We start from the raw sequence: 24,591 nt of genomic DNA, 5'->3' as shown, positions 1-24,591 counted from the left end.
GGGGGGGAGGTGGGGTTTTCTGTGGGTGAGTGTCATTTTGTGCTTCAAAACGGGCGAAAAAACTGTTCAGGTCATTTAGCAGAGAGGTGTTGTTCTCACAGCTCCGTGGCGCAGGCTGGTTTATTTACTTCTTGCTAATCACACAGCCTACAAAGCTGTGGAGCACTCTTATCGACCACACAAACAAATTAGTTTGTCCAAGCTAACCTTAGCATTGTTACTCAGGGATGGGATTGTGGCGACCAGGCAGGTTCAGAATATACAGACCTAACTATAACACGTTCGTGCCTTTGTCGTTCCATCATCACCATTATCAATAATGTTCCCTCATCAATTCCTTGAGAGCAAATTCATTGGGCACAACAGATTAGCAAGTATTGATTTTGTGCTCAGGGAACTGAAGGTAAAACATCAATGCTTGCGCCAAAGCCCCAAGGCACCTATTTCAAGCCTAACTGATGAGTGGAGCTTGGGTGGATATTAGCCTTAATACCAGGCAAGGGCCTCGTCTCCTGAAGTCTATTTGAACAGGCCAGTACAGATGAAGAAAATCACTATGTTGAGCAAGTGACTACCTGGTGATGCACAGGAGACTTCTGAAACAAGAAACTGCTCAGAGAACATGTGGCTGGTATATTAAATGGCATTAGTCATTTAATTGGATCTTGACAGTCTAATGACGTACATCTACAAAACACTGTTTTTGAATTTACCTGTTAGCAAGGTCATCCCACTTCCCACATACATACAGTCAATAAACCCTGGAAAACAACTAACACATTAGAGGCATCAAACACATCCTTTGAAATGAAGCCCAGACATGTTTCTTATTCACAATCTCGTTTATGTCCTGACATAGAAAACAAATATGTGGCTCTGACGAAGACGGGCCACTTCATGATGACCATGGAAAATGCACTCGGTCATGAGATACCATGAGATAAATGGCCGAGGGCAGCTCACACTCCACCACGTTGTGTGTTTACCATTTGCTGATTCGCAACAAAGCATATAGGTTTGCTTTGATTTTAATGTGGCGTGCCCAGAGCGCGTACTGCGCAATCAGTAACGATTTCAAAAGATTTTTGCTACGTCTTTGAGCATCAGCTGAACATGACTCACAGCATTGATGTTGGTAGCATAGAGGTGCTCAAAGGAGTTACATTTTGTGTGATTTTTGTGTGTGTGTGTGTCATATGCCATACACATGCGAAAGTTACATATACAGTATATTTGCTATTTATCGTCATTTGAGGTATGTCATGATCTTAACCATAATCCAAAACACAAAAAAACAATGGCTTTCGTACAAAAATGTTTTTGACCCCATCTCTTCGAGGTAAACACTGTGCAGACAATCTTTGTACAAGCCAAATACATCAACTAAAGAAGAAAAGAGAAAAGTTGCTGCTTTTTTTAAAAGAAAAGAAAAATTAAATCAGTACAGTCCTCTTGCATCATCCACTTGTCGAGCTCTTCCATTTTCAGGACATTTTCTCAAACACAAACACCAGGTATATGCCTGAAAACAACATAGTAAGAAAGAAAGCACATGTGAGCGAAGAACAAAGAAAAAAAAGATTAGTCTGATGTTAGTAAGATGACTTTGGGCTAAAACATGTAAAGAGTGGTTCAAGCAGCTAAAGAACTACATGACTGAATGTGAACAGGTACAGTGATTTGTTTCTTACTTGTGGCCTCCCATTCAGACTTGCTCAAAGTTCCCTGTGAAGAAAAGGAGAAATTGGCATCACATCTAATGGATTATTATTAGGTCACCACAATAAAAGTTCTAATTTTCATCCACTACCTAAGCCCTTCAGGACCCCCCACACAGATAATGCATTATTTAAAGAAATGCCATTATCCATTGAGAAAAGGTTCTCAGTCACACAAAATCTAAGTTCAAAATCATCAAACAGCTTTTAGGCATCATGTCCTTCTTCTCTGGAAGTCCACAAACTCACAGATTAGCCAATGATACCTACTGTGCTTACACTGTTAATGCCATGCTTTTTCTCCATTATAACTCAGGCAGACAAAGTAATGAATAATGGACAAAAAGCAGCATGCCATTTGAAAAATGTCCATTTGAAAAATGTCTAGACACACACTTTCGTTACTTTTATTCTCAAGGCCAATAATGAACAGTAATTACATACAAAGCTTGTGTAAAACCAAGTATGGCCTAGGTATACTGTTGCTACAGCACTACATCACCCTACCAGTGGCATTCTGGTGTTTTCTTGTTCAGAGTGCATCTTGGCGTGCTCATACTCCTCTGGCCTATCAGAAGCCAGCTTACCCCCATCACCACCTGGGTATTGCTATAATAATAAAAGAAAAGAAAGAGAGATAAGGAGATAAAGTACTTCTAAGTCACTGTGAGACCACAAGTACCTACAAACATGGACACGGCTCAATCTAGATTGTTTTTGTTTTTTCATCATTTGGAACATGAATCATCTATTATTTACATTTTCCTTTATATTTCACATGTAATGGAGTAGTTAGGTGATACTGCCTTAGGTAGTGCTTTTCTTTTGCTTCTTTTGCTGTCATTAACATGGAACATGGTTAACATGGAATGTCAGCCTATTGAGAACATTAACGGTAACACGGCATCCATCATACGTACTGATGTTAGCACACCTGGCAATCTAATACTGGTGGTTGGGTACTTCACTGGAGATTTCCATGGATGAGGCAGCCTACAGCCAAGCTACCAAGGCTTCATGAACACCACCGCCTCGCCTAGCTACTGATGGTGTGAAAAGCCTCACTTTCACAGAGCTGCACCATATCTCTAGCATCTGATGCTATCAGAGGTCCATTAAGCTGCTAACCTGCAACTTGTCATTCCAGCATCTGATCCCAAGACTGCTAGCCTAGAAATCTAGACGCACCCTAGTGGCAGCAAATTTAATTTGCTGCCCGGGCTAGTCTAGCAACTTTGTTGGCTTGCGAGCTGGAAAAATTAAACTTTGTGTATAGTCGTTAGACAGGCTTAACATAATGATTGATGGCAGAGTTGAAACGGTTCGGCCTGAATTCCCTGCTACTTGAAAACAAAGAAGGTGGATGTTGCTGTTGGCGAACAGTGTGACACTAGTTAAGCTTTTTTTAAGTTGGCAAAAGTTTGAACTAGCCAACTAGCTCCGCTGGTGGGAAAACGCATGGGACTCAAGAGTTGTAGCGCAGTCCTATTGCGTGCAGAGAGAATTTGAAAGACAACCGATTATCCTGCCCCTCGGACTGAGCACTGCGAATGGTGAGTCCCCAGACCTTACATTTTTAATGTGGGTCTGGCTCGTCAGGCTACAAGACCAAGCATGACTGGTGCCGAAACTCTGGACTTCTGGTAGCGACAAATCTCCCTCAAAGCTGCTGATCTGCACAGTCCTTACAATTTCTGGTCTGAAAAATCTCAGGGCTGCACCGGCACGACTGGACTCTCGTCAGCGTCAGTGAGATTGCTTAAGAGTGATCTGTACTTCCAGAGCTCTGCTGGAAGACCATGAGGCTCTTTTGGAGGCCAGAGGGTTGCCAGGTTAGTTTTTGGAACACCAATCAGTCCACCATCCGCATTGAGCCTTCACCATCATCGCCAACCCAGGGACATGCTGACTCATCATTTGAACAAATAAACTATGAATAAAGGAAGGCACTCAAAGTTCTTTTTTAAAACTTTTTTTTTATCACCCAATGGACGTTTTGCGCATTATCACTTCCAAACACTGGGTATTATTTAACCAATTACAGACTTTATATTTAATCATTGGATAATTCAAAGTGTATTGAGATCATGTTGCGTGGTGATTTGACTGATTTGTTGGCAGCCATTAACACAATCAATGAGAATTCTTCATACTTTAGTCAATCTGTCCAACCTCGTTTACTGGCAAGACTTGCACCTCAATCAGAACATCCTCTAACGTGGTGTGAGGGTGAAGGTAGACACAGGTTTTTCTCTTTCAAGTGTCTGTTGATTGTTAATTAGTGACTCCTTTCTGTGTGTGTGAGTGTATGTATTTGTGTGCTGTGCAAGATTATACAGAGCCAACATCAGTAGCTGGTGACCGAACACTCCCAGAGGCATGTCAACCATCACTGCTCAAAGGGAGGCTTTCAAAGGGATAAAAGGGCTGAAGCTGTTTACAGAAGTTGGTGTCCCAGCAAGCACAACTTATCAGGTGTAGAAGCTAGAGAATGAATAATGGTTTGACTTCCAAATTCAGATAATACACAGCAGTGTTTGAGTGAGAGAGTGAGTGTGTGATTGAGACTGTGAGAGTGAGTTACAGTGTAAGTAGAGAGTGTGTGTGTGTGTGTGTGTGTGTGTGTGTGTGTGAGAGAGAGAGAGTGTGTGTATGTGGGTTTGTGTGTAGAACTAACCTCCAGTGCCCCCATCCTCTGCATCAGGGATTTATTCTGCTCGTTCTGAATTTTCTCTTGGAAAAACTCATGGAAGGTCTTCTTGTACACTAGCCTCATGTTGTACTTCTTTGCCATCCTGAAACAGGGATTGTGAATTAACAAGGTCACTAACAAGTCAGTGCATACTTAAACAATCACATGTGCTTTGAGGCTAGACTGCCTGGGGATATTTTGGCAAGTGTTCTAAGTTCACAGTAGTTATTTCCTTGCTTGAGGCTGTGAATAACTGATAAGTCATTGAGAAGTGACTTTTTAGATTATTGTGCCCTCTGCTGGTAAATATGTGCAGTTTATTCTCACAAGAGGAACTGGGTTAGCCTAGAAATCTAGACGTTTTATTACATTTGCTGCCAGGGCTAGTCTAGCAACTCTCCGTTGGCTTGTGAGCTCCAGAAATCGAAACTGAAATTAGGTCATTGAAATTGTGTATAGAGTCGTTTGGTGGGCAGAGTTGCAACGGTTTGGCTTGAATTCCCTGCTACTTGAAAACAAATATCCTATTGCGTGCAGAGGGAATTTGAAAGACAACTGATTATCCCGCCCCGCAGACTGAGCACTGCGAACGGTGAGTGCCCAGACCCTACATTTTAATGTGGGTCTGGCTCACCAGGCTAGAACTGGGTAGAAATGTACAAATAAATATTACTATGTCAACACTCACTCTTCGAACATTGGGAAATAGACAAGGAACTCTGGGACATCAACCACACCCTCCAGATTGAAGTCATACTGGCAGCCAAAGAGAGGGTAGTCTCCTTTCTTCTGGAAAGTGACTCTGTACACCTCGTTCCCGAACGAGTTGGTGTCGGATGTTTCTAAACGCTTTCTGAATAGAATAAAACAAACAAGAAAAACAACATTACAGTACATAACTTAATACATAACTTCTGAATGTTTTATCCTCTAAACATGTTTTTTTTTTTATCATGCCAAGCCCTTGAACTACATGACAAGAAACAGGCATCTAGGACTACAACTAGCACTTTTAATAATGGATTAATCTGTATTTTCTTGACAGTTGTTTGGTCCATAAAATGGTGAAAAAATATCAATCAGTGTTTCCAAAAGCGATGTCCTCAAAAGCCTTGTTTTGTCCCCACGTCAAAGACATTCAGTTTGGACGGAGCGAGCGAGTGAGTGAGCGAGCGAGGGAGCGAATAAGCGTACTTACACCAATTCATAGGCGTCGGGTGTGGTGCCGATGAAGAAGCCCCCGGGCCGGAGCCTCTCACAGGCATTGCGCATCATGGTGTTAGCTTGCTCCTGGGTCTCAAATGAGTAGTGGTACACAAACTGACAGCTACACACATCAAACTGAAGACTCTCATCCGACAGCTTCTCTGACAGCAGCTCCTGAACAAAGACTTTGTTATTAGCAGAAACGTTGGCATAAAAGTGAGTGTGTGTGTGAGTATGGGTGTGTGTTCCATCTCAGTGAGAGTAGCAATAGTTATTAATGATGATAGCGTTTATATTTTCATGCCTTAGTGGCTCGTGAAGTGGGTGGAGACATATAATCATCAAATGAAAAAAGTCCCCACACGTACACACTTGACACTCAGTGGGTGGATTAAAGTGATTTCAACCCACATGTGTTAATCAGACAGGCACTGTGCTTCTGTCTGCGTAGGTGTATGTACATGTGTGCAAGACAGTTATGTGCATCTACACATTTCTGTTACGTGTGTGTGTGTATATATATGTGTGTGTGTGGGTGGGTGTTCACCTTGGTGCAGTCGGCTGTGATGAACTCGGCGGAGAATATTCGCTCATTGGGGTGACACTTCCTCCTCATGTCATTGTAGCGCTGCTGACACTGTTCCACCGACACAGCTGCTATGTCTGTTGAACACAAACACGTCACACATCCATCTCAACAGCACTTGCAGTGTCCCCCGAACAAACCAAGTTCTGAAACAGAGGAATGCTAAGGTGTTTTGCGCGAATCATGAAGGACACGACAGCGACAAAAGAAGATTACAAAAAATCTGTCCAAAATGCAGAATGACCTTAACACTATTCAATGCATTCATTTCTCAAGTAAAACTCTACAGGGCTGTCTAGACATAGCTAGTGTATGCCTTTTTGTATTGGTCAATACCCCTACCCACTGGTATTACTCAGCTCTTTTCTAGAAAGCACCTATTTGTGAGGTACAAAAACTAGGGCCTTGAGAAAGTGAGGACTTTTAAAACTCAAAAGTGTTCCAATCCCTTAATACCTGGTATTGATATTGTAATGTTTGATGGGTTACAGACAAAGTTGGAGACAGGCAGACAGAGGAGTACAACATTGAGAGGTATTCAAACATTCCAAATCTGAAACTGTCCATTGACACTTGATATTGTATTTGAATTTGTATTTAGAAGTGTGGATGCCTTTGTGATCAGAATGGATTTATCTTAGCCCAGAGATATTTGGTTACGGATATTTAGGACATTTCTGTGTTGTGTAGAGAAAGTGCAGATGATATTTATGTTAAAGGAGAAATCTGGCAATTTTTCATATAGATCTGTTTCTCGAGGTCACAGAGTACTGTCAGTATTAAAAAAAATGAAAACAATCTGTTTTACCTAGCTCAAGTTGCTAGTTCCAACAGCTAAAGCAGCCAGGCAGCTACAGCGCTACACTCTGGGGGCATGTCTGTGAGCCCCCATATTCAGCAACTCCAGCTAACTAGCAACAATTTTGTTTTAAATGTATTATTTTGTATTAACAGTACTCGGTGACTTTGAGAAACGGAGATCTATGTAAAAAATCACATACAATTCCTGTGTTCCTGTGCCTTATATCCAGAAGAATAATGATGTAACTGCTTTGAAAAAGGTCAATGTAAACAGCTCATACTACTATAGTACTGGACAATACTCGGATCACTGCCCGACCTTCTGTGCAAATACCAAGCAACATTTTGCTAGTAACACAAGTACATTTTGCCAGGTCAAAAATGCAACGCCATCTTCATACAATCTCATTCTGGACACCTTCACCAGATTCCATGGGATTATCAAAGACCATTGTCTGAATGACCATCCAGTCACAACCCTCCAACAAATGCAGTATAATTACTTCCAAGTGAAGTGTATACCAAAGTTAACTTGGTAAAATTACAGGTTATCATAATTATATCTAACCATCATTTGGCACTCCCTATGAATCACATCGTCCTGAGCACCAGTCAGTAAAGGACCAGCAGAGCACATGATTACATAAGTATTAATACCCATTTTAAATTACCCCACTACAGCACATCTCTAAGAGTCACTGTCTGGCAGATGTTGGACGAACAGACCAAATTCAAAACTTCGCCACAACGAGAGACACAGAGGCAGCAGTAGAGTGACGGAGAGGCAAGTTCAACGTTCTGCTGTAATGTTACCTGCACAGACGAGTCGGTTGATGTGGCCCTTCCTCCACTTGAGAAGGTCTCCTCCTTTCCCACAGCCCAGGTCCAGCACAGACACCTCTCTCTGGCGCTGACGCACCTTATCCAGGATCTCACCTGATGGAGAAGTACACAGACAGACGACATTAAGCTGACAGGGACAGCCAGTGGGCATTGATTAAAGCAGTTTAGACTGAGAGATGCACTCAGATAGATCGCCCCAGAACAGCAGCTGCGGTGACTAAACTGATTCAGATGGGTGTCTGAATATAGGCTCATGACAGCTTAGATTTGAACTGACTTGAGATTTGATTGTAACTGTTGGACTTCACACAAACTGTCCATCTCACCTATGAGGACACTCTTCAGCCAGTTGTTGAAGTTCCGCATGTGGACAATTCTGCTCCTACTTCGCTCGGCTAAACCACACTCCTGCAGCGAGTTATAGTGGGAAGCCACTTTCTTGCTGTGATGCCCCTCCTCTGTGACCTTCAGAATAGAGCGAAAAAGGACAGGAATGAAAGAGAAGGAAAAAAATGTTAGTTAATATTAAATAAAAACTGACCATGCAGTATGTGTCGCCCCAGTACTGAGGACTACCTTGGCCTTTGCTTACAAGGAAAGAAATCCATTTCCTACCAGTTTCTTAGAGGGGGATTCCTCATCATCCTCTTCCTCCTGAGGTCGCTTTCTTTTGCCCAAAGGTGACTGTTTGATGCTGGGGTCACCTGCGGTGCCCTCGGTGGATGTGCATGATCCATTGCCACTGCCTTCTGCTTCTGATGGCTTGGAAAGTTCCTCAACTGCACACTGATCAGCGTCTGATAACTGCTCCATTTCTGCTTTTTTGAACTAATGTAGATGTATCCGCCTTGGTTAATGGTTGGGGTTAAGAGAAGTCTTCTTTTTTACTTTAGCAGAGTTTCCTGAATAGGAATGAGAATCAAAATTAAATGCTTCATATATCTCGTCGGGTTCTTTACAGGTATTTCACGTGATTACATATCCTGGCCCTGAGGATAAAACAAATGCATAGAAATTCCTGCAATCCAAAATTATTCACTACACAAGGATATTAGGAAACATTTGGACAGTATCGCTTCAGGTAATTAACGTCACAGTACTTCTAAAATCGTCCTTGTCTTTTTGTTGGACACTGTATTCTTGACACATTACGCGCACTAATCCCTACTCAAATTAATACGATTTAAACCGTGCAAACTAATACACAGGGTTGAGAAATGTTTGGTCACTAAGATAGATAAACGGCTGGAGTGACAGACCGTCAACAAAGATGTAAGTTTGCCGTCTGAAATTTACCAAACAGAAAGCAACCTGTCACATTATGCAGCTGACCTATGAGTAACTACATTTGTTACAGCATCCGTAGTAGCAAGCACAATGTTACCATCATGTACAGACAGTGTACACAGCGCTGCTTATGGGTAAACAGTACACGCAATCGGTGTTCGCACTGCATGGTGTATGTTATCTATAAAAGCATTAATCTCACATACTGGGTTCGTAGCTAACAACTTGAGTTTTCCGCCATTACGCATCCCACGTTAGAGCGGAGAGTTCAGTCTTGTTGCGTATTTGTTGGCATATTCTAAGACACTGGATGTAAAGCTTGCTCCCTCTGTTGGCTTGGATGTTCACACAGAAAAATAAAAGAAGACGTGCGTCGCGGTGGAAAGCATATGGATACCAACCAGAACATACCAAGGTCAATTCATTGAAATATGTCCAATTTATAAACTCAATTACAGCTGTTCGTGTTGTGACAGATTTGTTTGAGTTGTAGATTTTGCACACCACAAGCAGAGCGTGACCATGCGTAGATCATGCATAGACAGAGATCATGCCGTAGACGCTCTACCGTCTCCATTTTGAGAAGCCAGCTGGGAGATGTAGTTGTACAATGTGGGGCAATAAGGCGAACAATGAAACTCCGGATGAAAATACACTACATCTCCATATCTGCACTGGGTGTCCTAGGTCCATGTGTAATAAGTTCGCGTCCTGTGTGGAATTCTCGAATGACAGAAGGACATGGCCTGTAGTTATTTTGAGTTTGCCGCAATGGAATGACCGCCCTAGCATGTTCATTTCATGCACGTATGTGTTGTTAAGATATTATTTTGTTTATTTTTCGTAGCCAGTTGATAGCCAAAGTATCGGTGGTCGTTTAATCGCCCAGCTATTGCTAGTTTGTATCGGTAGCGTTAGTCAGCTAAATGACAGATCCAGGTTTAAGGCCACCCAGCGTTTGACGTTGGTCGCTTGTCTGTCGTCAGTATTTTGGCAAGGGTCAGACTAGCTTGGTTTGTTTGGCTAAGTGTTGTTTTTCTGATCAGCCAGACATAGTTAGCCTTGACAGACATGTTGTAGAGTTGTTTGGTTTATTTGCTGGAAGTTACAGTTATGATTTGGCGCGGATGTCTTATTAAGCTATTTTAGGTAAGAATAGGCAAGTAACTCAAGCTCAGCAATCTTTCCTCGAAAGTCAGAATGCTTAAATTTACTGTAGTTTTCCTGTTTGCTTGTGTCCGGCAGGATAAAACCCTCGCATAGGATGACGCATTTCCAACTTCTGAAACATCTTTGAGTCATACGTTTATAAGGTATGGATACTCAAATGCATTGACTGTGATGATGTTTTTGCATTGTTTATATGGATCATTGCTTGAAAAGTACTTTTAAGAGTTTCTTTTATCCTTTTGATTTTGGCAAAAAATAAACCAAAAAAAAGTTGTGGCCTTATTTAACAGTTCTATGATGACCTAGTTTCCTTGCCAATCTTACTTCAGTTACTGTGAATGAAACATATAGCACCCATGCCACATGTGGGCTGTAACTGGCCATGCTCGGTTTTTGATTTGGCCAGGTCCGAGACCGGACGAGGCAATAGCAGGTGGAGAGAATGCAGAGGTTCTTGTGCACTAGAGCTATGACGCGGGCTGCTGCCCTGCACCGCCTGCTCCTAGGGCCTCCATCCTGGGCCAGCAGATCCCTGACCAGACCCCGGGTCCCTCCCAGGCTGATCTGCAGCCCTTGCTATGTAAACACGACAGCGGCGGCCTGGACTTTAGCCCCGCAGAAAGCCAGCTCGGGTGGGGCCGAGCAGCCACAGAAACCCCCCGAACAGCAGGAACCAGAACCAGAACCAGACCCCCTGCATGACAAGTCCATGGGCTTGGTGCAGAGGTTCAAGAGGACCTTCAAGCAGTACGGCAAGGTGATGATACCTGTGCACCTGCTGACGTCCTCTGTGTGGTTCGGGACATTCTACTATGCTGCCATGAAGTAAGTAGGATCCTGTGTACCATCAGAAAAGGGGGTCAAGCAGTCTAGGCGGTTTATTGCTAATCTCAGAGTTGACAAGAGCCTGTTTTGGAGAAAGCATGCTTTGTCTTTTACTTTGACTATTGTGACGCCCTAACAGCTTTGCCGTGGCAGTGAATAGGCAACGTTCACCTGTCTCTTGATACCTAAGGCCTTAAGTAGCTAATTGGCTTTTTTCATCTGTTCATGTCTTTCTTGAGTGCGTGGTGACATACAGTAACTGGCACAGTGTGGAAAGTTGACTCCGTAATCGTGTCAGGGCTTATCTGGGGCAGACAGGCTTGAAAAACACAACTGTCTGGGAAGATGCGACAGGAACTTATTGCTGTGAGTGTGACCCCAGAATTAGAATAAAGCTCAGAAAGTAACGGAAGACAGGAGGAGCTAATTATTTCCTGAGAATGCACACTTTCGTCAAAGCAAATCCTCTAGACAGCTCAAGTTTATTATTATGGGGCCTAACTTCCTATGCTGCGATAAATGGTGCCACTCTGGGGTTGTTATGTAAGAGAGCATAGACGTAAACCTATCAGTAAAAGCTGTGATATTATAAGGAGGACAGATTGGCGTAATAGCTCCAACTTCATCACAATACATTATATCACAGTCATTTATTCATTTGGCAGACGCTTTTTTTATCCAATGCGACTTATTTACACATGTCAATTATATTACAAGGGCCATTGTCCCCAGAGCAACTCGGGGTTTAGTGCCTTGCTCAAGGGCACAACGGTGGAAGCCAGAATTGAGGGAGATACATTAAGTCAAAGTCATAGTCCCCCCCCCCCCTTAATTTATTCAAACTTCATTAGGCCAAATCTCCCTTAATATTGATCCAAAACACATGCAATTTCAGTTTCATGGCTTTCTTACATGTCCAAATTTCATTAAAATCTGTGCCGATGCAGTCCAAAAGTGTGATGGACCCAGGCGCTTTTTTTTATCCGAAGCGACTTACACATGTCATTTATACTACTGTACAAGGGCCATTGTTCCCAGAGCAACTCGGGGTTAAGTGCCTTGCTCAGGGCAGCTGTGGCCTACTGGTTAAGGCTTAGGGCTTGTAACCGAAGGGTTGCCGGTTTCGATCCCCGACCCAGTAGGAAAAATGTGGGCGGTGGAAGTGGTTGAGCACTGCTCTCCCATGCCCACATCCACGGCTGAAGTGCCCTTGAGCAAGGCACCTAACCCCTCACTGCTCCCCGAGCGCCGCCGTAGCAGGCAGCTCACTGCTCCGGGTTAGTGTGTGCTTTACCTCACTGTGTGTCCACTGTGTGCTGTGTGTGTTTCACTAATTCATTGGGATTGGGATAAATGCAGAGACCAAATTTCCCTCACAGGATCAAAAAGTATATATACTTATACTATACAAGGGCACAACATTGGAAGCCAGGAATTGAACCCACAACTTTTCTGGCTAGTGCATGCTAGTCCAACTCCTTAACCACTATGCTACCACGCCCACAGTCAGCTTAAATAATGGAAGGCTACACGATGAATGGGATTGCAGAGGTACTTCAGTTCCATATAAATAAGTTGCTAGGAAATTAGTTGTTAGTTCTCTGGAAATCCATTGCGTTTACAGGATTCGTTTGGACGCTCGGCCAAGACGAAGCAAAACCTCTGCGTTTAACCTAAAAAGCGTCTCCGGGTGGACAGGCCCTCAATCTACAGGTGTATGACACATTTTTGAATAGCAGTAGAGGTAGCCTATCCAATTCCATTTACACCTTATTTACACTCCACTTAAGAGCCTTCAAGAGATGCTTTCATGCAAATCTGTATATTGTTCTGTGGCAGCAACTATTTTATCAGTGCCTGAGTAAAGCATTCTGAGTAGTTTCCTGCACCTAATGGGTCATTTCATGTCAGATCAGATAAGGTCGTTGCAGCACGGTATCTCTGATTTTGTTCCCATAAATCACATCACGAATGGGTTCCAACACCAAGGCGTGTAATATTAAATTTCTGTTTAGTTCCTTTTTTTTCTTCAGCACTTTATATTTTTACAAATCTGAGAAGCAGTGTTTGGACATTAATATATTGACAAATATTGTCCCAAGCCTCACCACTTTAAAGGATACAAGGCAAACATGTTCTCAGTATGACCTAACCATACCTTTTGAAAAAAAATCAAAAATTACTAAACAATGGCCCCAGCTGTGGCGCAACTGGGTGGGGCACCTGCACCGTACGCCGGCGACCCGGGTTCGATTCCCGCCCCGTGGTCCTTTCCGGATCCCACCCCTGCTCTCTCTCCCATTCGCTTCCTGTCACTCTCCACTGTCACTATCATTAAAGTCATAAAAAGGCCAAAAAAATATACTTTTAAAAATTGCTAAACAAGAGTAATGTTGAGTTAGAAACTCATTATGATTCACCCATATGGTCATTGTGTCAGTGATTATGTCAGTTAATATTTGACATCTTTACCACAAGTGGTTATGAAAATATAAGACTAAAACTAGGCGTGTTAGCATTTTTCATAGGACCAGAATTGTATGTTTGGATAGCCAGTAGGAACATGAAAATGTATGTGTAAATATGAAATATGAATATGAGTTTGGTTCCAAAACGCTATATCCTCCATTTTAATGAATTTTCATGAAATCTTTTTTTATTTATTTTGTTTTCCAAGTAATTTTAGTGGAACTGTAATTGAGTTATTGTTATTTGAATTATCGTTACTCAATCCAAACTAACAAATAGAGATACACAATTAAATATTAAACTAACAAATAGAGATACACAATTAAATATTTCAAAAATGGAGATATATAGCGTTTTGGAACCAAACTCTTTATATCTTCATGTATGGTTACTTGGCGTACATTTTTTATGTCCCTACTACGTACTCCACACACCATTTTGGTCCTATGAAAATGACCAAAATATTCCACTACGCCTTGTTTTATTTATGTGTTCGGTTACACTTTACTTGACAGTGTCGACATAAGTGACAACGTGTCATAAACAAGTCATAAACATTTATGACATAATGCTTCTGTGTGTCATTCGGTTTTTGTCATAACAAGTTAGGGTTAGCATTAGGTTTAGGGTTAGGATAAGGGTTAGGATTAGGGTTAAAGGTTAGGATTAGGGTTAGGGTTCATGTGTCATGACAGTGTCATGTGTTCATGACAGTGTCATGTCACTCTTATGTCGATACTGTCAAGTAAAGTGTTACCATGTGTTCATATCCATTGGTGGTAACAGACCTTAGGGCAACCGTGGCCCACTGGTTAGCACTCTGGACTTGTAACCGGAGGGTTGCCGGTTCAAGCCCCGACCAGTGAGCCGCGGCTGAAGTGCCCTTGAGCAAGGCACCTAACCCCTCACTGCTCCCCGGGCGCCGCCGTTGTAGCCAGGATTAGTTTGTGCTACACCTCACTGTGTGTTCACTGTGTGCAGAGACCAAATTTCCCTCACAGGATCAAAAAAGTATATATACTTATACTTACTTAGACCTCAAATATTGCCAGATAAAATCTACAATATAGAAAACATGTTTGTCTTCAATCATGCAAACTTCGGTAAGGCTAAGAGATTTAGTGCCAGGATATGAAAAAATTATATATAAATAAATATTTAATATTTATCACTGTCTTTGGGAAGTGGTTATGCAATCCTAAAAACATCTATGAACAAGTGTCAATGTAGGAATAAAGAAATGCTACATGCCTATTTACCTCTTATCTTTGTCTTTGTTGTGTATCCACAGGGGAGTGAATGTAGTGCCATTTCTGGAGTATATCGGATTTCCCGACAAGCTTGTTAAACTTCTAGAAAATTCTCAAAGTGGCTACGCTCTGACTGCATACGCAATGTACAAGGTAAGGCATTCCTGGGCATCTAGTCTGAGGTTTGTTAACAAACCATAATAGGTCTGGCTCAGATGTCCTCAGCAATGTAAACACAAATCAAACCAAACCAAACGTCAAACCAAGAGTTTATCCAACACATGTGACCTTGGCTCAAAATTATTTTTAGCATCAGTGTCAGAGAGAAATATGTTATTTTTTTTTTTTTTGGATGTAGCAGGAAAAAAAGGCTTACAGTCTGTGTGTTGATGTTTTCAATGATTACTATGTCTGGTGCAGATTGCCACTCCAGCGAGATACACCGTGACTTTGGGTGGAACATCACTCTCGGTGAAGTATCTGCGGATGCAAGGCTACATGTCCACTCCTCCACCTGTCAAGGAATACCTTCAGGAGAAGATGGAGGAAACAAAAGAGAGGTTCTCTGAGAAAATGGAGGAGACCAAGGATCGCTTCTCCGAGCGGATGGAAGAAACCAAGGAGAAGTTCTCTGAGAGACTGCAAGAGACCAAAGACAAAGTGGCTTTTCGTAAGAAAACCGAGTAGGTCTCCGTCTTTTTTCTTGTGCTGGTCTGTGGAAGGCCATACTAAAAAAAAATGACTGAAGGCTATAGAACCTTGCACTATAAAGACTGAATTGAATCAGATGCCTCAACATAATCAGTAGTCAAACCACATACACACACACACACACACACACACACACACACACACACACACACACAGAAACACACACAGACACATTACTGCAAAACTGCTGCTCACTTGGCACATTTGGGAAAGAATATTGAAGTTAGTTATGAGGAATTGCTACATGTGCTTCTAAGAAGTCATGTTGATAAGATTGCCCCTCTCTCCCCCTCCAATCCTGCACCCTCATTCATAGGAAGTGCTTTCATGGTCACTATTCACTTCAGCTGTAGTGTTTAAACAGGTCTGTTATGGTGCTCACACCACATTTTCAGAGATCTCCTGTTCTTGAGCAGACAACAAGTGCGATTGTCCTCAGATATATTTGAAAGGCAGAGAATTATTATTTGTGTTTGTTAACAAGCTAAGAGAGTGACTTAATGTCTGGAACCAGATGATTAAAATAGCTTGTGTGTTTATGTGTGTGTGTGAGATGTTCCCATGTTTTGATGGTACATATTGCACACTTTAAGCGATGACCGTGGTGTCGTTTTTTTCTTGTGTGCGGTGACGGTCCGAACCATTGAATCCATCTCCATTTGTGTCCTGTTCTTCAAGAATTCTCACTCATGAAAATAATATAAGGCAGAATTAAACTTCAGATGTACTGAATTAGTGTAAGTAAATGGTGTGCCGTAGTCACAAGATTGCGTATCTCTTAAATGCTATAAAAGAGTTACAGTAAGTTTCCATTTACCACAGAATTACTATCAAATTACTTAATTTACCAATTAAATGTTTAATAATGATTTTTTGTTTTCTTTACTGTAACAGTTATTCTCTGCTAACAGGGTTTAAACTATGGACAGCCCAAATGTTTACTTTCATAGCCCAAATTGTACTCTGTTTGTCCGTGATGCCATATAAAGTCTTGTGAGTGCAAATGTTAATTTAGTTGTGGCAAAACGGTGTTTCACTGAGGTCGTCAGGGCAACCCAGCCTTCAATTTCTTACCTAGCCTTCAATTTCTAAGCCTTCTATATCCGTGTTTATGATTTTTGTCTCCACATCCTTACAAATAAATCAATTATTTATTTTAGTCAGTTTTACCATTTTTATGACAACCCTCCCAGCTGGTTTGCCTATGAGAGAATGAGCCGTGGCTTAAATCGAATGGCCGATTTGGCCTGGCCAGCCAGGTGTTTCATACAGCTGACAAGTTGCCATGCAGGGATCTGTTCAGGTGAATGTGGTCTGTCCTGACTAAATAAAGATCAACGATGCACAAAAGCTTCCACGGTTTTCTTTCTTGATGCATGACGGCTGACACACAGGGCCAGGTGAGATTGTGAAAAGAGCAGCCTCTTTTGGACACAGGTTTCACAAGGGAACTAGGGAAAGACAAACACACTTAATGGCCACAGAAGAATGTCCCAGGCGACAATTCAATCAATAGTAAGACTTTATCACTGCCTGATGGTCCTTTTCTAAAGCCTTTATTCATTTGAGTCCAAGGAGCAATGACTGGCACGGTAAATGGGCGAGAGGAGCCACAAATGAACACCTGTTGTGGGCCACGGGAGTTTGTGAAAGCTGCATTGAGCCAGAGGAAAACCAGAGTTTAACAAAGTTCTGGAGATAAAGTACCTACATGTACTGGGGTTCTGAATTAATTTCTCTAGTCACATAACATTTAATAATGTGTGAATATTACTCATTTTAACTGATCTGTGGCCTTGCTGTATTTACCAGCTGAATGGCCTTGCTGCAGCTAAAGGTGGAGATGGTGTTTTGTATGTCTAAATATAAAACAATTTATAGACATAAAGAGAAATTTGTTCTAATGAATAATTTAATTCAAAAACTACTCTGGCAGTTGCTTCTCTGGCTCAGATATTAAAGCACATGTATTACTTCAGGTCTAGGTGCATAAATGCATAAAAGACCTGAAAGAAATACATCAGCCAATGGAGTAGACTGAAATGCAGGAGTGTTTTTAATATTATTCCTTACCTGCCTCTTTATTTTTTACTAACAGAAACTGCCTGCTTGAGAAGACAAGTGAAGATGGGTATTCACAAATGTCACTTAAGACCAAGTATAACATGCCTACCTAATGACTGTGTCAAGTTAAAAGCACAAATCATTCTATTATGTAGCCCCAACATAATATGTCAGCAGGCTGCTTGTCAAAGCAAAGAGCAACAACCTAATATTAGACTTTGAGGACAACAGAAGTAATGCCCTTGACATAGACACAAACAATTTGTTTAGAAAGTACTAGAGCAGTAAGTATTTCTGTCCCTTTCAGTCATATGAATTTAAGTTTTTCAAACCCTTCAGGAGAATACCCTGTGAAAGGAATTGGGACACTTAAATCACATATGTTTATTTATCCTGAAGACTTTTTCACAATTTGAAGGTTTTAGTTATGCCACAATCATTTCTTTTTGTGATCTAAATGTCATGTGCTACATACATTCCAATGTTCACTTCTTGTCAGGTACTTATAGCTCAAAGAAACAGCCATGAGCTGAAAACTTTGGGCACAGGTCCAGTGAAGCTGATATACAGTATTATGCTGCTATGGCTCAAACAAAATTGTTGACACACACACAAAAGCACAAAAGACACCCATTCTAATAGTTCTTTTTTCCCCAACTTTAATCGCTCTCTAGCCATTTTATCACAGCGAAAGAACAAGCATGGAATTGTTTCATGAAGGACTACAACAGTACTTTGAGCAACAGTTTTATTTTTTTTCTCTCCATTTTTTTCGTATTTTTTTAAAGTCACCTTTTCCTGTAAAAGTATTGCAGTGACAAACCTCAGGCTGCAAACGGATGACATCACAATTGCTTAAATAATAATTAATAATAATAATCATCAATATTAATAATAAAAGGCATAAGAACACTGCAGTGGCTCCTCAGTCACTGGTTTCCTTCTGGCAGAGAAAGCAGACATGTTTTTATTTTCAGTCCAGGTTGGATACAGTCCTGTGGTGAGAGATGATGACCGATGATGATGGTGGTGATAATGATGATGATGATGATGATGAAGGCAAATAGATAAAAACACAGCACTGTGACTTTCAGTTTGTTTTTGTTTCCGGGAAAAAAAATCTTTTGATCCATGGAATTGAGAGAAGAACCACACCATTCAGACAGCCTGTGTCGTTCATTCAAGCTTGTATAAAGGAAATGCAACAGCCTGGCATTAGAAAAAAAGATAACAAAAGAAACCTTTGATGCTGAAAGGTTGCAACAACAAAAAACAAAACAAAAAAAAATGATTCAGAGGAAATGAACAAATCAGCATGCACAGTATCAATAATGGACTGTGGATCATTCGCACAAAAGGTAATCGCAGTGCTTGTTTACACATCACACATGACTTGATTATGTGTAAAATAAAATAGAAAATAAAAATTTTAAAAACTTGTTGACTACTGTAGTATGTCTTGCATCATCTAAATCCCTTTTTTGTGGAGGGGCTGGTTCAAAAATCCATTAAGACCCAAAAAAGGGGTGAAACCAGCCCTCGGAACTATTTATGATATTGTCCACCATCTCACAAGAAGTCCTTCCTCAATCCCATGTCATGTCCTTTTTATAAAGATTTTAGATTCCATCAGCTATGGTACAATTCATTCATAGATTTTGTGTTATTTTTTTTCTTCTTTTTTTGTCTTTTTGCTGTAGTTCGAGCGTGGTTAATACAAGTCCAAACAGCTAGCAGTCACAAAAAAGGTCAAATAAATAAATGGCAAGCGCTGGCATCGATAATTATTCTCTGGAAGTAACAAAAGCAGCAGCTATTTATCCTGTGTACAACTGCCTTATATCAGAATATTTGTTTTCATCACATAACAGATTTGCATTTACTGTATAGGAAAAAATATAAGAAGTATTTTTCGTATTCATTATGTGACCATATCGTAGCATTATTTTTGCAAACTTTACTCTGTTTTTACAAAAAGACAAAGCACAATTGTAGGGCATTCACAAAACTCGATGCCACCGTGTTAAATTTTTCTTTTTAATATCATCTATACATTATATTACAGTATTAACATGTTCTCTTGTGGTTGTCTACCCATTGGGTAGGATATGTGCATAATATATTCAAGTTATATACAGCACCGTACAAATAAACAGAGTCAAACTACTGAAAAAAGCACCGTTGAAAGTGAGGCACAACGAAGGTGGGGGCTTTTTTGAGTGCAAGTGGGTTCCTATGTCTGCTCAAACTTGACCATTAGGCACGGAATTTGCTCACGTAATTCTATCAATGACGACAACATGCAATCATCTCGGGTCGACAAACATAAAAAAAAATTGTAGGAAGAAAAAAATTATAATTACACACTCCCCGTCTGGTCTAAGCTACGACAGTGGGAGGAGAGAGCCATGAGGGAACATATAAAAGAAAGATAAATGTGGAAAAGAAAGAAGAAAAGACAAACATACGTGAGAGCTAGTTCTCGTTCTAAATAAGGTATAGAGTAAAATACTTAAAGAGGTGTGTGTGTACGTGTGTGTGGGCTTGGGGCAGCGGGGTGCGAAAAGGCGGACAGAGGGCTACACATGGGACATCTGACCACAGCAGCAGCAGTAGCAGCGCAGAGCAGCAGCGAAACACACAAAACAGACAAAAAAACTCAGACTGTGCGCTCAGAATGAGTGACAGGAAGGAGAACCAATGAGGAGTCAGTCAGTTTACGGAGCAAAACCAGGCTTTCCTAAGTATGACTTTTAAAAAGGTGGGGGATAAGATGATCGGTGTTTTTGTCAATGATGGTGGTAAGGGGAAAAAATGGGAACATCACTCATCAAAATATGGATTTTTTGTTTTTTTTAAAACAATGCAGGAGCTTGTATTGTTGTCTATGCCTACAGCCATATACCAAAAGTGGCTTTGCCATTGGTAGGGGAAGAAAGGGGAAAGAGAAAAAACACTTGTCTCAAAAGGTTGTACATACAAATAAATACTTCATAACAAAATAAATACCTTCAGCTTTGATAAAACTTTTTTTTTTTTCTGTGGGCCTTTTTTTATCGATTGGAAGCCCAAGACCAGTGGTTCTCAAAGTACAGATCAAAAACAATCAGCGCGTCTGAAAGCATTCTGAATGTGGTTGATAGACATGGGCATATGCGGGACTATGAAAAACAAACAATAGAAACAAGTCAGACAAACTCAAGACAGAGGGGGGAAAAACACACACACACACACACACACACACACACACACTTTCTCTTGGCATTGGATGGGACACACATAACTTTCATTGTATGTGTTCTGGGTAAATGTTTGTTCTTTGAAATATTCTTGTTCCTTTTTCGAGTCAACTCAGATTTGTCCTTCTCTAATCATTAGGTCACATATCCACACCATCCAGCCTTGGGTCCACAATAATCACCTAGTCTTAACAATCATAAACAAGTATGTTGGTCTTTTCAGTTTTGTTGCTTTTTTCCCCCCCGTCTGTGTCTCTAGATGGTTCTTTCCGGGTGCAATGCTAAAAATGACAAATAATCTACAGACTACAGACAGACAGACAGAAAAGCAACAAGGGAATGTGTCTGATGCACGATTTGTGGTGACACCATTTCGGGGCACAGTCCCTCGATCAAACCTTACACAGGTAATAGCCATCTTTCATACACCTCTCTAGATGATCACTTAACGCAACACAAGTAAGCAAGAGGACTGCCTAACGGAAAGTAATAGGTGGACAAAACTGAAAAAGATTTGTGTATAATCTACTGGATAGTGGTGGGGGAGATGCACACTCATGACAGTGAGTGAATGGGTGTGCATAAGACTACATTTCCCACAAGTCCCCTGCTCTTGGACCCAACGACAACTCTGAGGTGACAGGAAGTATAAAGTGCTACTTGACAGGATGAAAGCGATATATGTGTGTGTATCATGACTTCCATCCAAAAGACTCCGTGCTAGTATAATTCAGTTGTTCAGAGGAAAGAGAAATGGACATTTGAACAGATTTCATTAACCCCTTAAGTGCCATTTTGCAGTTCAGTTGTGTATAGATTTAGGCTGGATCAAAGTTCTCTATCCCCTCTGTATTTTTAATAGATAACAGAAAGAAGAGAAAAAGAAACGCAAAATGCTTAGTTGCTTTTTAAAAAAACACATTTAGGGGAGCGATGCACGAGAACAACCAAATGAAAGGTAGCCTTATGCTCTTCTCTTTAAACAGTTAAGTTAGTGCAACTTAATATTTACGGGTTTTTTGTCCCCTCACGTCCCCCTGGTGGTTTCACTCCTGCGTGAATCATGGCACTCAAATTTTGGAACTCGGGTAATTGTCTGTGCCCAGATCCCAAAAGCGAAAAAAAAAAAAGGAGAACAAAGGAAGAAAAAAAATACAAACGAAAGACAGATCCTCAATCCTATGGCCCATGTGGCCGTTCAAGCAAAAGTCTGTGCCAACAATCTTTTTTTTTTTCTCTTTTAAATAAACAAAAGTAAGCATACAAAAAAAACAGACAACAAACAGAAAAAAATAGCTATTAAGCCAAAAAACATCCACACAAGGCCCACAGTTTCTAGCAAAAAAAGAGAAACATACAAAAAATAATAATTTGTAAGCTTGGTTCCTCGATTCTGTTCATATTGTGCAAGGGGGAGCGCTGGGGAGGGGGCAGTCTTAGAGAGTGCCACGTCTTGCTCGCTCGCTCTCTCTCCTTCAGTCTCCCTCGCTCTCTCGCTTTCATTTTTCTTTCTCAGTTTTTCCCCACTCTCTCTGCCTCCCTGTGTCTCTCACCGCCACATGTTTGTATGGGAGTATATATGCGTGCGTGTGTGTTTGTTTGTTTGTTTTGTCTGTTTGTTTGTTTGTGGGAGTGAAAGGAAGGGATCAGTCCCGTTGGCTATCCTTTGCCTTGCCGGGCACCGTTGTGCTTACGCTGCTGCTACCAGTCTGCTGGTGCCCGACTCGGATGCCCACAACCGCCGGCGGCGGAGGCTGTGGCGTGGGCGTGGTGGCGTTTCGCTGGGCGGAGGGCGGCGCGTTATTGCTGTGCTGGTGGAGGAAGGCGGACGACCCTTGACCTTGCATCTGACCCATGACCTCGCTGTAGGTGGGCGGCGGACCCTCCATGCGGGCGCTGGAGGCGCTCTTGCCCGAGTTGCTGCTGGGGGGCCGCGGGCCCGTGCCCCCGCCTCCACCGTGCACGTAAACGTCTATGAGGTCGCTGTCGAAAATGGTCCGGTTGGGGGGCGCGCGCACCGAGGCTCGGCTCAGCTCCAGCTGCTGCTCGGGGTCACGCAGCTGCAGGGTGCAGGGCCCCTTGTAGGGAGGCAGCTCCTCGCCGTCCGACAGACAGATGGTGGGCGGCAGGTCGATGTCCTGCTGCAGGTAGGGGTAGGTGGGCTGGAAGCGGCAGAATCGGTCCCTTTGCATAAAGGAGGGCGGGTTGAAGCGCTCCTGCGTACGCGGCCCGTACATCACCTACAGAAAAGAGACAGAAAGCGGAGAGAGAAAGAGAGAGAGAGAGAGAGAGAGAGAGAGAGAGAGAGAGAGAGAGAGAGAGAGAGAGAGCGAGAAAGAAAGAGGACAAGGAAAAACAAGCACACATTGGTTAGATTCCACTCTGCCACCATTAGCATTTTGAGGCCTTGTGGCTGGACAATGGCCAATTTATTATGCTATGCAGTGTAAAGATGCTGCTGCGCTAACAGACAGTGTGCTCAGTCAGCACTGCCTGGATAAACAGAGGCAAAATGTCCTCCCATCTCTCAGCTGCTGGGTGAGTCAGGCTCAGGTGGGTACCAGTTCATGGGTCTAGAATCCCATGAATCCCAGGAATCTAAAGTGCTGATGAGATGCGGGCGGTCACAGTACTATGCTGCATTCATAAGTTTAACGGTAAATCGATATGAGGTGCAGCAGGGCAAAATTCACTACTACACAAACTGATATCTGATTACATTTCTACCAGTGTCTCCATGTTCTCATATTTATTTTTCACTTCAAATATCGACCAATAGATAAACTTTCTATAAATGTTAATGAAATTGGATCAACACTGATAAAACATCACATAAGCTAAAAATGTATAAATATAACTTTCACTGAAATTAAACAGAATCTTGCTATTACAGCAGGGACACTGCTGAATATGAAACATTTCTAAAATATTTTTAAAATTTTTAAGAAAACAGCACAATTTCTGTCCATCTTGGTGCACACTTTCTCATGTTAATTCACACTGCTGCTACACTCGGAGTCCTGAGTTCTGTGTAAAGCAACATTTTAACACCCAGGTCTCCTTCCCTTCTATCGTCTCAACTCACCTCAGTGGCTCCTTGTTGTGCCACCAGACTGTCCGTCGGCCATGAGCACCCCTCCTGAGGAAAAGAATGAGGGAGCAAGGAGAGAGAGAGAGAGAGAGAGAGAGAGAGAGAGAGATGGGAGAGAAAGTTAGCTTCTTTGTTCAAAGTATGTTAAAAAAACGAGTATGAAAACCAAGACCTTGATGAAAATTATAATATTCAACAGCCACACTGCCCTGGGCTTGACAATAGCAGACATCAGACATCCTGCCGTGTGGAGATGGTGGTGGGGGGTTGGGGGTGTATGTGCAGGAAACCAGACAACATTAAATATTTCCATCACCAGACAACCAGGATGTAGCAGAGTTACAGAGTGGCTTTTTATTTTAAAAGGATATTAGCTTACTGACAATAAAAGACAGACTGTCTCATTAAAAAGGCTATTTTCTGAAAGTGTTAATGTGTCTGACTTGCACAATGAGACCTCAGGCATGGGGAGGTGGAGGAGGAGGGGTGGGTGTGTGTGTGTGTGTCAAGAGTCACTGTCTCTCAAATGTGTATGTTTGTGTATATAATGAAGGTGAAAGGTCTTGCAGCTCCCCCCATACATCTAAGACACCCCCACACAAACACACACACACACACACACACACTTACACACAGAGA

The 24,591-nt window shown here is 41.9% G+C and overlaps 3 protein-coding genes across 10 annotated transcripts in view; 1 reads left to right on the top strand and 2 right to left on the bottom strand.

Annotated features, from left to right (window-relative positions):
- Positions 1–629: 629 nt before the first annotated feature.
- Positions 630–9,669, bottom strand: rnmt (RNA (guanine-7-) methyltransferase). Of its 4 annotated transcripts, none has more exons than XM_042076098.1 (11): positions 9,545–9,669; positions 8,462–8,748; positions 8,173–8,311; positions 7,817–7,939; positions 6,164–6,279; positions 5,609–5,790; positions 5,099–5,263; positions 4,396–4,513; positions 2,226–2,327; positions 1,692–1,725; positions 630–1,522 (listed from the first exon to the last, which is right to left on the bottom strand). In XM_042076098.1, the coding sequence occupies exons 2-11, from the start codon at positions 8,657–8,659 to the stop codon at positions 1,485–1,487; spliced, it is 1,215 nt and encodes a 404-aa protein (XP_041932032.1). In that variant the 5' UTR covers positions 8,660–8,748; positions 9,545–9,669; the 3' UTR covers positions 630–1,484. The 4 variants fall into 4 exon arrangements, with proteins under 4 accessions (XP_041932032.1, XP_041932029.1, XP_041932030.1 ...); XM_042076095.1 differs by lacking the exon at positions 9,545–9,669 and adding an exon at positions 9,340–9,450; XM_042076096.1 differs by lacking the exon at positions 9,545–9,669 and adding an exon at positions 9,336–9,423.
- On the top strand, positions 9,464–16,908 carry fam210aa (family with sequence similarity 210 member Aa). 3 transcript variants are annotated; one of them, XM_042076110.1, is made up of 5 exons: positions 9,464–9,548; positions 10,379–10,446; positions 10,710–11,128; positions 14,889–15,000; positions 15,268–16,908. In XM_042076110.1, the coding sequence occupies exons 3-5, from the start codon at positions 10,746–10,748 to the stop codon at positions 15,532–15,534; spliced, it is 762 nt and encodes a 253-aa protein (XP_041932044.1). In that variant the 5' UTR covers positions 9,464–9,548; positions 10,379–10,446; positions 10,710–10,745; the 3' UTR covers positions 15,535–16,908. The 3 variants fall into 3 exon arrangements, with proteins under 3 accessions (XP_041932044.1, XP_041932041.1, XP_041932043.1); XM_042076107.1 differs by lacking the exon at positions 9,464–9,548 and adding an exon at positions 9,778–9,940; XM_042076109.1 differs by lacking the exon at positions 9,464–9,548 and adding an exon at positions 9,989–10,282.
- A 1,350-nt stretch (positions 16,909–18,258) lies between these two features.
- The window catches only part of ldlrad4a (low density lipoprotein receptor class A domain containing 4a), a 64,476-nt gene continuing 58,143 nt past the window's right edge, over positions 18,259–24,591 (bottom strand). For all 3 annotated transcript variants that reach the window (XM_042076104.1, XM_042076105.1, XM_042076103.1), the window contains 2 exons: positions 23,947–24,000; positions 18,259–23,101 (listed from right to left, as the gene is read on the bottom strand). In XM_042076104.1, coding sequence (XP_041932038.1) covers positions 22,508–23,101; positions 23,947–24,000 — 648 coding nt within the window. In that variant the 3' untranslated portion in view covers positions 18,259–22,507. The remainder of the gene's footprint in view (positions 23,102–23,946; positions 24,001–24,591) is intronic.

The sequence above is a fragment of the Alosa sapidissima genome, chromosome 21 (genome assembly GCF_018492685.1).
Source record: "Alosa sapidissima isolate fAloSap1 chromosome 21, fAloSap1.pri, whole genome shotgun sequence".
NCBI lineage: Eukaryota > Metazoa > Chordata > Actinopteri > Clupeiformes > Clupeidae > Alosa > Alosa sapidissima.
The sequence above is the reverse complement of the archived record's forward strand: the minus strand, read 5'-3'. Positions and strand labels throughout refer to the sequence as shown.